Source organism: Embiotoca jacksoni, unplaced genomic scaffold, assembly GCF_022577435.1.
Source record: "Embiotoca jacksoni isolate LCO1_2020_lvr unplaced genomic scaffold, fEmbJac1.0.p SCAF_10, whole genome shotgun sequence".
Taxonomy (NCBI): Eukaryota; Metazoa; Chordata; class Actinopteri; family Embiotocidae; genus Embiotoca; species Embiotoca jacksoni.
The window spans coordinates 1,048,794-1,061,925 of NW_027185230.1; the positions used below are offsets into that span (position 1 = coordinate 1,048,794).

A 13,132-nucleotide genomic window follows, 5' to 3' on the forward strand; every position below is an offset into this window, starting at 1 on the left:
ACAGTAACCCCTTCAACGAGATATGATCAAATCAAGACCGCACAAATATTCAAAAAAAAAAAAATTTTTTTTATTCATTTTCTATGAAAAAACAATTTATAAAACAGATGTTCTTCTGAAATTCCAAATATATTTAATCATTATGAATATAAAAAGTGTTGAAAAAAATTACTTGGTTCTATTTACAATTCAATTATGAGAAAAAAAGAAAAAAAAAAAAAGGACGTGCATAATGTAGTGTGAAAACAGTCAGTGAAATAAAACAACTATCTTTACTCTGGACAAGCCTCGATGCTGATCACGTTGACCTGCAGCCCAGCACACCGCCGGGCCCCCACCTCACAGTCAGTCATGGTCACAGCAGCGCTGCCAACAGAGCTGACGCACAGGGGGGCGGAGTCTGAAGGGCACTCTGACACGTTCTGGCAGATGCATTTTTTTGTTGATTCTACGATAATAAAAAAAAATATATATATATATTAATTATGAATACTGATGCAGTCACACACTCATCCAAATTTAAAGTTGTCCAGTAGACTCACCATGACAAGTTGTCCCCAGTTTACAGTCCTCACAGGACGTGAACGCCTCCTCCGGCCAGTTACAGTCACTGTCAGTGGCCAGTGTGAAGCTCCGCCCCAAACACTGCAGAGCTCCCAGCTGGCAAACGCCCAGTAAACGGGCTTGGGTCGAACCCAGTCTGGCACACAACTGCAGAGAAGTTCTAAGAGAAGACAATGAATAGAACAATTCTGCATTTTAATTATCTTTTGTAGTGTGACAGAGCATTTTGTGCTGAATGTGGATATAATTCTTCTTGAAAAGTTCACTCACGAGCACTGAAACGGCATTTTACATACGCAATCCGTTTTTCCTACAGTCTCCCAAACTTTACACTTCAGGCCGGATGGAGGAGAAGGAGCCGCGGGCTCTGAGAAGAAAATAAAGAGAGCAGGATTAATGTGTGTTCACTCCACAGACACTCAACCTTAAAGCAGCTTTAATAAACACGTGTACAACGACAACTGGTCACAAGATTAGTGTGTGAAAATAGTTGCTTGTGGCAATGCACTCGCAAAGAACTGTAACTCAGGTGAAGGTCGATGGAGCAACGTTTTTGTTTACCCTCGTTCAGTGCGAGACACACAGACACACACAGAAGCACTCACACGGACACTAAGGAGAGAAAGAGAGGGAGAGAGCAGCAGGAAAACACGGCCTATTAAACTACTGACATGATACAACTGTAATTAGAGCCTCCACTGGGTTTTTGTCATGATTTTATTGTGCACATGTGATCACAGATCTTTTCCCTGTATTTCTTCTGGGAACCGGCCGTGGCACGTGTGAAGAATAAGTGCCGGGTGTGATGCGCCGCACGCCCGAGGCGTGACTCGCAGGCAGCGCGGCTGCTCTAATCTGTTAACATGGACGCCAAAATAAAAACACTCAATGTCCAAAAAGGTAATGCACACACACACCACACAGGCAGCGTGTCCCCCGGCCCACCCATCATCGACGTCAGTAAACTACCCAGTATCAGAACATAGTAAATATCTAACAGCTAAAGAGTCCCATATTTCTCACAGGAGTAACTGGAGACCAAAAAAAATGAACTAATTAGTGATAATGTTGCTTTGTATTTGCTGAATGTGCAAAAAGGAAACTGTTGGCTAACACATTAGCCATATAAAGTTAAAAGTGCAACTGTTTTAAACGTTTCTTAGTCTCAACTATTTCTGAGATTTCTACCTGTTGAAGGTATGAGGCATCACAACAATGACAGCTGACACTGTGGACACTGTATGTGCTGTACCTGCTTTACAATGAGTGTCAGCGGGAGACGGAGACCACTGCAGACTGGGACTGCATATGATATCTGACACCTCAGTGTCTGGCACTGACCCCACAGCACAGGACAGGGACACTCTGTCTCCAATCTGATAGGCTGCTTTGGTGGGCGTGGCTAATACTAAACTGTTGATTGGAGGAATCCCACATGTTGAACCTGGAACAGGAAAAGAGGCATTTTGAGCAAAAGGAAGTGAGAGAAACACAACACCATTGTAATTCAGAAAACAGGAACTTCAGTGTGCCTGAATAGTAAACCAAAGACTCCAAGAACAATGTTTGTGTAATAACATAAGGTGCTTCACAAATGGTTACATGGTGGTTGGTAAATCATGAGTTTTCGGAAATAAACGTCGTAATCTTGTAAAATAAGTAGTTTCTGAGAAAACGTGCGAGTAGTGAAAAAGAAAATATTGTTTGTGAAGTGAAGACGTACTTTTACAAACCATCCCTCCTGTGCTCCACTTCTGGTTTTCAGCACATGTGGCAACAGCGTTTCCACTGAGGTGATACCCGTCTATGCAGGAGTACTCCACCGCGTGTCCAACCAGGTAAAAATCTTTGGGATTCTGAGGAAAATATAATCACAGAAATAAGCAATACACACTTGAGGTTTAATACAATTTAGCAACCTTTTCTGTCCCCAAATGACAAAGCCCAGTGGTCTCAAAATTAAATGATTATTATTATTATTATTATTATTATTATTATTATTATTATTATTATTATTATTATTATTAAATCAAATAAAAATGAATGGAAATATCAGTTACACTATCTCACCTGAATAAATCCATTCCTGAGGTTTGGAGGTGGCCCACAGGTTTTTGGCGGTGTTACGGAAAGACTGAAGCACTGAGGCTCCATCATCCTAAGAGCAAAAAGTTCACAGTGACACACGCTGCATATTAAGAATCTCACATATTCCTGAAACTCAAGTGTTTGAATTGATTGATTGGTACTATACGGGGACATGATCGTTTGATTGTATCACCTCCATATACTGTATACACATCAAAATAAAGTTGTGTTTCCTCTGTGATCCTCCAGATGTAAATAAAGAAAAATATAACTATGTGCACTACTTATAATGATACTTTAAAGGTAGAATTTCCTATTTTATGGCACAAATCAGGTCCCCACAAGATAAAGCATTGCATTTTATGTTTAATCCCATTTGATATTAGTCTTTAGGGTAAGTTTCTGTCATTCTGTATTTGTGTGTGTTCTTACTGCAAGAACTGGATGTCAGGGTCCTCACAAGGCTTCTGCTCCACCTGAAGTCCGGTGCAGCGGTGTCCTCCTCTGCTCGGGGCGGGGTTGTTGCAGCTTCGGGTCCTTGACCTCTGACCTCCAGAGCAGGATCCCCAGGACGACCAGCAGTTCCAGCTGCCATGGATCACCCCTGAGAAAAAGAAAGAGAGATTCTCTTTCTTCTTCTGTCTTGTCTGTGAAGGAGGTTGTCGTACTGACTGGATGTCATGGTAGTGCAGAAGTAGAAATATTTCCTAAATTTTTGTAGCCTTTGCATGAAATCTTATCCAAACCTGGATATATTCAACTTTATTGCCAATTAAAAGTCTATTCAGAGAGTAACGTTATCTGTCCCCATGATCCCCTCCGAGTGTTTTGGTTGTTCACCTGGTTGTTCACCGATCACAGCTCCCCTCTCGCAGGCCTGTCCTGAGGTTCCCGGGCGGCAGACGCAGCGACACTCGGAGGCCGTCAGCAGCGGCTGGCCGTTGTTCTGGCACGGTCGGCAGTGACAGGGATGCTCCTCCGCCAGGTACTCCTCTGTGGCCCTTTTCAGGTGGAGCTTCTTCAAACTTGCACACTGCACCTCCTTCACCAGCTCGTACAGAGGGCGCAGCTGAGGTAGAAGTTTGACATTTTTTTTAACATTCATGTGGACAAGGAAGAAATAAATGGAGATAAAACAAGGTATTTCAGCTAAAAAAAAACCAAAAAAAAACGAACACTACATTATTTTGAGGGAAACATTAGGAAAAGCCCTATTTAAGACTTCTATGGTGAGGAAGACAGTCCAACCCAGCATGGTTCTTCCCACCTACATCTCACAGCTTCAGTCTTTGCTGTGATTAGCTGTTTTTATATGTCTATTTATGTTTTATATGTCTATTTATGTACGTCTGATTTTGTTTTTTGCACCCTGAGAGAGCAGCTACAACCGGAGTCAAATTCCTTGTACAGTATGTGTAAACATACCGGGCCAATAAAGCTGATTCTGATTCTGATTCTGATTATAGTCTGGAAACCGTGTTCATATGAGGGTTCGGTCAGGGCATTTTCACACTTGAAAGTCTGGACCAAGGTCCAAACCAAGGTTACTTTTCTTGTTCTGTTTAGTTTAATGATTACTGCCTAAATTTCCTATAAATGTCTCAAAAGTCCGAACCATCAATGAAGTGTTTTTATCCTGCAAATGAAACAAACCACTGCTCAGTTTGAACTGGACTGAGACCATTTATTTTGGTCCTTTAGACCGTTGGTCTGAGCACCTTTGACACGAAGCTAAGAAATCCAACGGTCCAGACCAAATAAAGTAACTGTGTTAGCAACCTTAGCCACTCTGAAGGTCTGACCAATCAGCACCCAGCATTGCTCACATCGGGGGAGGGTCACAGCTTGGTGAGGTTTGGCGCACAACACATATGGTGTCAATGCTGATTGGTTAAAGGCTGGAAATTAACTTGAGGTCTCCATCCATTCGGATGCAATAGCTGGAGACCATCCACAATGCAGCATGGTCAGACTGCATCATTATAAGCATTTTGATGGGTTGCCTTTAAAAAACTTGACAACCAGTTTTCAGACAATTCACAGAGCTAACCTTTTTTAATTGACCAGCTACCTTGAGCTGATAAAATTTGTCATCAACAGTCGTTAGCTTAGGAGAAAAAATTATGTTCACTGGTTAAAAAGAGAAGCAACTTAGTTTACTTTGATCTGAATCAACATCCCAGTGATGAACAAATTAATATGTTTCAGGAGGTAAATCATTGCTGAAACTACAAACGCTCCATGCTAAAGGAATGTTTGACAGGTGTAACAACAGTAACTAAGGTAGGTTAGGCTAAGCAAAGGCTTGGTATTAAATTATAGGACTTACGTGGAAATTTGGAGTAAGTGAACTCTAAGCCCAAACAATTGTCTTTTATGATGCTAAAACTTGATCCCAATGTTACCCTGACCTAAACCTCATCCCTGCCCTCTTCAGAATCCTGGGTTCTAGTATTGACCCTGAGCAAAGAGTCACTTACAACAAATCTTAAAGAGAAATTTTTAAAGTCAATATAGAGTTAATCAATCAGTCAAGTAGATGTATTGACTGTCATACCTTCTGATCTATGATTTGGGGGAAGTCTTTGACAGACGAGGCCCAGTTGTCATAGATCTCTCCGTTAGCCTCCGGGTTTTCCAGATCCAGAACAGCCAGAGCACCTATGAAGGATGGATCTCCTCCAAACACATTGACCTTAATGGGCATCCTGTTTACACTGTTTCCTGTGGAAAAATGACAATAGCGGTGTTTAACTAAGTTTAATTTTATTCAGTCATTTGATTTCTTCGACCCTCCAAGGCCCTACAGGTGATTTAAAAGTCTAAATATGAAAGCTTTCACTCACCATGGCTGGATGACAAAGATTTCGTCAGTTTTTCACAAACAGTTTTGATCTTCTTCCTGAAGAAACGGCGCTTCACCTTTCTCCAACACCGCTGGTACTCAATATCTGTTGTACCTTTACAAACAGGATGGATTCAAGTGACATACAATGTGACATACATCAATATACAATGTTCAGATTATCAGATGAAGGGAACCACATTTTGGTAAATTGTGAAAATAACAATAATAAAAATGTTCTTAAAAGACAAAATTGGATTTCTCACAGCTTTTAGTGCAATTAAACTCATATCTAATATAGGTCTGTATTATTTTATGATGTACATTAATTGGCAACTTTTTTTAGCTAATAATTATTTGATAAAAGTTGTCTTTAACAAATACAAACACTCTAGGTGGCCTCCCTTTCAGTATTAATAACTTCTAAAGGAAAAGTTTGAATGTTCTGGCTAATACAGTGACAGTATAGCCTAGAATTATCAGCACATCATCATCATTCATATCAAAGGTTCTTACTGGTTGATGTGAGTGCCTGTTGGTTCAACTCCAGCAAGCCTTGGTATTCGCCTCCCAGTGAGCCCTCAGAGAGGTAGTGAGTGCCGTACGTCTGCAGCAGCCGGCGGTAGGCTGAGTAGTCATATGTGAAGGGTAGTGAGGACAAGGCCTTCCAGAAGCCTTCGGACAGAGTCAGGTACTGGGGGGCGGAGTTCTGAAATTGGGCCAGCTCCACTTTATTCTTCAGGATTATCAGTCTGTAGGCCTGAACGACAGATAATAACAGGGTGTGATCTTCGGAAACGGGAAACAGAAAACTTTGAACTGCTAATGACAGAGCCCACAGACAGTGATGCCGGGCCAGTCTTTCAGCTCGTCCATCAGCTGGTCTTTGGGAGGTCTTAACTTGAAGAGTGGTTTGTGAAGCAGATCAGGTTTATATAATCACCTTGTTGTCAGTGAGCTCTTTGTGAAAGGTGCGACGGTCGTGTCCCACCAAGGCGTTGGCCTGGATGTGCTGCATGTAGGACCAGGCGCTCTCGTAGGATTCATCGCTCTCTTCGTTGTCTACTTTCACCTGCAGCACAAACAAACACAGTTTGCTTTCATAGGGACGGCAGCTGCGAGAACAGCTCATCCTACTCTGTTGTTTACATTATTCTATTTTTAGCTCTGTTAGTTGTGTGGCTCAAAGGATTGCATTGTTGTTTGGCGTATCTGTCGTTTCACCACTTTGGTCCAGACTGAAATATTAGACTGGATTGACATAAAATTCTGAACAATCATGATTACCAGGGACCCACATTAGTGATCCTCTAACTTTTCGTCCAGTGGCAGAATAAGGTGCATGTATGTGGATATCAGTGAAATTTTTCAACACTCAAAAACATTTTCCTTTTCAGAATGAATTATAATAATACCATAATAAAGGCAGCATTTCAATTTACCCAATATTTTATATTCATCAAATTATTCAAAATACTTCCAAAAGTGACTTCTTTATCATCCTAATATGTACCCTGTGCTGTAAGAAAATGTTAGCACGCTAACACAGTCTCTGGTTCTTGTTATTCTATTTCTTTATCTGCAATGCAACAGGGAAAGTGCACTAAGAACATTTTTTTTTATCAATGTTAATAAATATTGTAACATCTTTCCTTATTTAGAGTTTATCTCAAAATCAAATTCCATAGACACCAACTTCTTAATGACAACATTTTACATTTGAAAAACATAAAATCAATAATAGTGGTGATACAACGTATTCAGTTATTTACTTTAACTATCTATTACATATTTTCAAGGCAGACACTTTCACCTCTTGTATTATGTAAATTCATATCACATTTGCTACAAAAATGTCTGGATTATTTCTTGTGAACATTTCTCTTTTGACTCACCTCAAAGTTGTATCTGAGGATGTTCTGTGGCAGTCTGTAAAATATTGTATGGTCACCGCTGAACACCTTCCTACACTGCCCTCCAAAGCTCAGAGTGTTGAGCACACCTGCTCTGAGTTTCCCTGTTAAAATGTCGTACCTGTAAAATATGACACAACACATATAATTTATTGTTTTCTTTCTAACAAGTGACATACGCTCCACTTTAAACATCACATCCTGATTCCTGAACAGATAGCAGTTATTAGAACCAGTTTCATGGTGTTGGGAGTTGTAGTTATTTACCCTCTGCCAGTGAAGTCAGAGTTTGGAGGTGTTTTGTCAAGGTCACATGAGTATTGACTGTTGTCTTGGTCACAGGTTCGCTCATCCAGACTGTCCTGACAGTCGTGGTCTCCGTTACACACCAGAGACTGGCTGATGCACTGACCTGCATCAAGGTTTCAGTAAAGAGTTCTTATCACACACTCTAAAACTAGAATTATGTCTGAAATGATTCATATGACAACATACCAGAGGTACAGCGGAACCTATCTCCACAGCCTGTTTCCAGGAGACATCTTTTCTGTGACACACATGGCTCTGTTTGAGTGGCTTCTCCAGAACATGGCACACCACCAAACTGGGCATACACGTCAACGTGGCGAGTTCGCACCTGAAAAGGGAAGTGATCATAAACATGAATTCAATGAAAGAGATGAACATCATCCAATGTCTAGCAGAATCAATAAGATCAGAGTCTCTGCTACTTATGACCTTTCAGGTGACTCTGGTTCAGGTCCCAAATGACATTAAGTCACAGCTGTGAAGATGTTATGATATCTTCAGTTTTTAATTCCTAGATAGTTTGGATATCAGTAAGTGTTCCAACCTGAATCACTTGATTAGCATCAGCAACTAAATTACGCGTGTTTTGTTACCACCGGTCTAACACATCAAACTTAAACAGAAGATGCACATCAATGTTTGTGTCAAATTTTTGGGGAACGAAAGGAAGTTGGAGAGTCAAATTCAGTGCGTTGGGGTGGTGGTGAAAGGAGACGTGAAGAGTTGTTGAGGGCGAGGAACCAGCGTGTTTTCAACGCACTGTGAACCAAAGTGCCATCACGCCACAGTTCAGGTCATTTGCACCGGATGTTTTCCTTCAGACACCTCAGAGCATCACAGCAGAACTTAGTGTTGACAGTTTGACCCTGGGGGACAAATTTATGGTGCGCAAAGGAAACCAGCCTGGTTGGGCACATGACCTAATGTGCTATTATTAATCTTGGAAAGTGACATTCTGCCCCTTGGAAACGCAAATGTCATTCAAAACACCTCTCAAGGCTCATTGATTCATTGACATAGTTATATGAAGCATTTCCTGGTTTTGACCAAATATTTGATGTGCTCCCTCTGGTCAGAAATGTCACAGGTCACAAAAACTTGTGTAACTCAGGTGCTGATTTTGATTAAGTGGTGAAACAAACGTTGTACCTTCTCCCTGCCCCCTGCTCCATTCACGTAATGGTGCTTTGCTCCAATTGTGCTTAACATGAACAGTCTCAGAACTTTTTGATCCACCCTTGTAGTGTATATCAAATGGCCACACATGACATGCTGATGCCAAACTTGGGAAGATCTGTGGCGACACCAGCATTTAAAATGCTCGAAATATCAATTCATTTCAGTGGAATGGCCACAATTGGTGGCTTGGTTGCAGGGACGTAGTAAATCTGTATCTTTGTTACACTGATTTCAACTTTGAGAGTCCATTTTACACCGGTGCCAAATACCAAACCATTCTGGCAGATCTAACTTTTGAGGGAACAGAAAACTAGAGAGTCTGTAAGAGAAGACACTGTATTATCAGCTGTTGCTTACTGCTTCATATTCAACCCTGATCTGCCAGAGTATAAACTGCTCCACAATAAACACTGAGAGAAGTCAGTGCTAACATACAACATGCTCTGAATAAACTGCGGTCAGTTATTGTCTTCTAGGTGACCGAGCTCCTTTCTTTCCTTTCCTTGCAAGACACAAAACTAACTTCAAACTAACAAGCATACACATTACTCAAACAGTCAGTAATGATATTGTAAGGCTACAGGCTTTACAGTAAGGTCCAGAAGAGACTGTCCTTTCATTAAAAAAACAACACCGCACAGGTTGTTTGTGCTTGTAGCTTATTATGATTATTGTGATAGAACAAACAATCTGCATGGTCATTCCGCTCGGCGGACTTTGGTCAAATACATAATAAAAAAAGGTGAGGGCAATTGTTGGGTTTAGGCCTTGACATAACTTCCATAAAATGAGAATACAGTATTCTATACAATGTCCTCAGTGTGAGCAGTGTCTGTAGTACCTTTGTACTGGTGCAGCCATCACACGCAGACCACTCTCCATAAGACCCCCATCTGCAGTTTACAGGCTGCTGACACCTGACGGGAGGAAACACTGTCATTATTACAAAACAAATATTTTATCAGTATATTACTTTCTTGAGAATAAACTTGATACTCATGGTACAGTTTCCTTTTTATAATAAAGCAGAAGAATAACATTAAACAAATAAAAGAGAGGCCATACATTTGACAACATTTGCATTCTAATGTCATTGGAATATAAATATTACCGATAAAAGATAATTATTTAAAATCATCAAGACATTATTATCCAACTAATATCACTGCAGGAAGATGTAAAGACAGTCTCAGAGGTCCAGGCGTGTGTGTACATACCTAATCGGTGACATAAAGATGAGCAACACTACTGAAGAGAGCAGAGCTGCAGCAGCATTCAGCTGTGAACATAAAGAAAGAAGAGAGTTTACTCAATCTAAGAAAGAAGAGAGAGTACTAACCTTTTAAATGAAATGAAATGAAATCAGATGATTGTTGATCAATAAGAAACAGATTTCTGAAACCTAATCTGAGTCTGAAGGGTAAATAATAATAATAATAATAATAATAATAATAATAATAATAATAATAATAATAATAATAAGGGGTTTACCTTCATGATGTGCTCCATCTGGTCTGGTCCAGCACTGGAACACTCAGGGTCATATAATCAAGTGGTTGGGGGGGTTGGTGGGTGGTGTTACTCAACAGACCTGGAGTTCAGGAATTCCCCCACTGAAGAAACTTTCATCTATGATGAAATATATGGACTCACTGACACAATAAGTCATGAACACAGACCCGGTGTTCTTTTCCTCAGTCCACGTTTAAAGCTCTGTTTTCTTCTTTTTCTTCCTGCGTTTATTTCCAACAACAGTAAGCTTGTTTCCAGTAAAAAAAAAAAAAAAGGTAATCCTGTTGGGCTTTGGGTTCTCATGTGTACAACAACAAGATGATGAAATCTTTTTAAAAGAAAATTATTTTGGCAGTAGAGCCTCACTGGAGTGGGACAGGAGTTGTTGCATCACAACTGTTTTTTCTGAAATTTAAAGCCATGAGAAGCAGCCTGGCTACAGTGCTGAAAAGAAACCTGGGGTTGTTCTTGTTTTCCTCTATTAATGATGAATAATATACAATACAATATACTGACCTTACGAAGAGCTTTCTTATATGATATTAGACTATCCTTCCAGGCCAGGTGAAATTAGCCACTTCCTTTCCAGTTTTCGCGTTGCCTGCCTAACAGAGCATAATTGTGAATTGTACCAAGGAGACAGCCTCCTCTGGTTTATTACTCTCTTCTTCAGAGCGGCGACATTATCAAGAGTTGTACGCAGAGAGGCTGCAGTGTTTTCTACAAGACAATCCATTCGGCATTGAAGAGGACAAACATGTAATTGCTTCCTTAAACATGGACACAGCATTATCAGACACATTTCTACTGTAATGGAATTTATTCTCACACACTGTGTAGTCCATATTTCAAATGTTAATAAAAAGTCTGTCAAAAAAACTGTCAGTGTGGAGTGCTGCTCCGGTTTGTGAATTGTTGTCCCTCTGGTGCTCTTCAGTTTGGTGATCAAACAGTTCAAGTTAATAAAAAGTGGTGCGACAAAAGAGGGTTTAGAGAAAATATGATTATATGTTCAGTTTCCATGCCGTATGACAGAACAAGGTGGAGGGTGTGGTTATAACAGTGAGTGTTGAGAAAAGAGAATTCAGTTAGAAACTCGGAATAATAATACTAATACTAATAATAACTTTATTTCTATAGTGCTTTTTAAAAACAAGTTACAAAGCATTTTCAAAACATAATATGCAACAGTATAAAATATAATGATAAGATACAACAAAAATATAATAGACAGTCAATCAATAAAAATGCCATCAACCAAAGGTAAGTCTAAACGAGTGCGTTTTTAAGAGTGACTTAAAAGAAAACAGAGTGTTAGGGTCCTCGATCACCTCTGGCAGGTCGTTCCATAACTGAGGGGCCCGAACAGAAAACGCCCGGTCAACCTTTAGTTTCATGGTTAGTTCGGGGTATGGTCAGGAACGACCCACCAGAGGATCTCAGGTTGCATGTAGGCTCGTAGGGGGACAGGATGTCTGCTATATATTCAGACGCCAGCCCCCTGCGAGCCTTATAAGTAATCATTACAATTTTAAAATCTATTCTAAAATGGACAGGGAGCCAATGAAGTGATTTTAAAAAAGGTGTAATGTGCTCTCTCCTGTTGGACCTGGTTATGAGTCTGGCTTCTGCATTTTGAATGAGTTGAAGTTTGTTTATGTAAAATTGTGTTACAGTGCATTGCAGTAATCTAAATGGGATTAGATGAAAGCATGAATTACTGTTTGGGGGATAGAAATGACTTGAATTTTTGAGATTTTCCTGAGTTGAAAAAGGCATGATTGGACAACAGAGTTGATGTCCTGGTCGAAGTTGAGATGGTTGTCCGGGTGAACGATAAACAACAACAAATAGAATCGGATTTTGTGTTTTTCCAATTTGTGTGAGAGAGACAAAGAGTCAGATTTTTTTTAGATAAGAGAGATCTGATATTTAATAGTCAAAATTTTTTTGATCCATTAAATTGGTAGGATCAATTTTGATTACATTTTTATTGAAATATCTTTTGTTGAATTTTGTGTAATTTTTAAATGTAGGAACAGACACAACCTCTATGTGATTGTAACCCACATTAGTTTTACCAGCAACTAAAGGGTTAACTCACACACGCAATACTGACGTTTACCAGAGAGGCGCTGTCGTGCACGTCGGGAGATCAAAGCCTTCTCCCCGGAGACGACCCTTTATGTCTCCAATGAAACAGCAGGTCATGATCTACACCATGAAGAATCTCCTTTGGTTGATTTTTGCTCACTGCTTTTGAGGAGCTCTATTTATTTGACCCGTTAACCAGACCGACTCCGAAGGAAGAAGTTTCTTTTAAGTCCAAGAAGAATCTCCGAAACCTCCGCAGAGCGCTGGAGCTGAGTGACCCTGCGACCCCTGATCGTCTTCGCCGTGGGTGAAGCTGCATTTGGGCTTCTTGGATTCTCCTGCCGGGGAACCGACGAGCAAAGGATTCAAATAAGAGTTAGTCTGAGAGCCTCCAGACGTACACTACCCGGGTAGTAGACTGAAAGACAAGAGACTGAAACTGACTGACTGTGGGAGAAATACCGGTATTGGGGTTATTACTTGAATTTGTTATTTTTCTTTTATGCTGTTCCCTTGGTTTTCTGTGTGTGTTAATAACTATAATACATTGCAGTTCATTTCCTTGTTTTAAACTGCAAACATTTGCCGTGTTTCATTCACTCCCAGAGCGACCTAAAGACAGTCCTAA

General features: G+C 40.3%; 1 protein-coding gene across 1 annotated transcript; it reads right to left on the bottom strand.

The window, feature by feature from the left end:
* Window positions 1–54: 54 nt before the first annotated feature.
* c7b (complement component 7b) lies at window positions 55–10,422 on the bottom strand. The gene is made up of 18 exons (XM_069160942.1): window positions 10,390–10,422; window positions 10,116–10,177; window positions 9,740–9,815; window positions 7,906–8,047; window positions 7,678–7,822; window positions 7,393–7,531; window positions 6,441–6,569; window positions 6,014–6,257; window positions 5,499–5,612; window positions 5,210–5,376; window positions 3,493–3,721; window positions 3,085–3,256; window positions 2,635–2,722; window positions 2,288–2,420; window positions 1,817–2,008; window positions 835–931; window positions 543–724; window positions 55–448 (listed from the first exon to the last, which is right to left on the bottom strand). Exons 1-18 carry the CDS (start codon window positions 10,405–10,407, stop codon window positions 273–275), a joined length of 2,505 nt encoding a protein of 834 aa, XP_069017043.1. The 5' UTR covers window positions 10,408–10,422; the 3' UTR covers window positions 55–272.
* Between the last annotated feature and the right edge of the window lie 2,710 nt (window positions 10,423–13,132).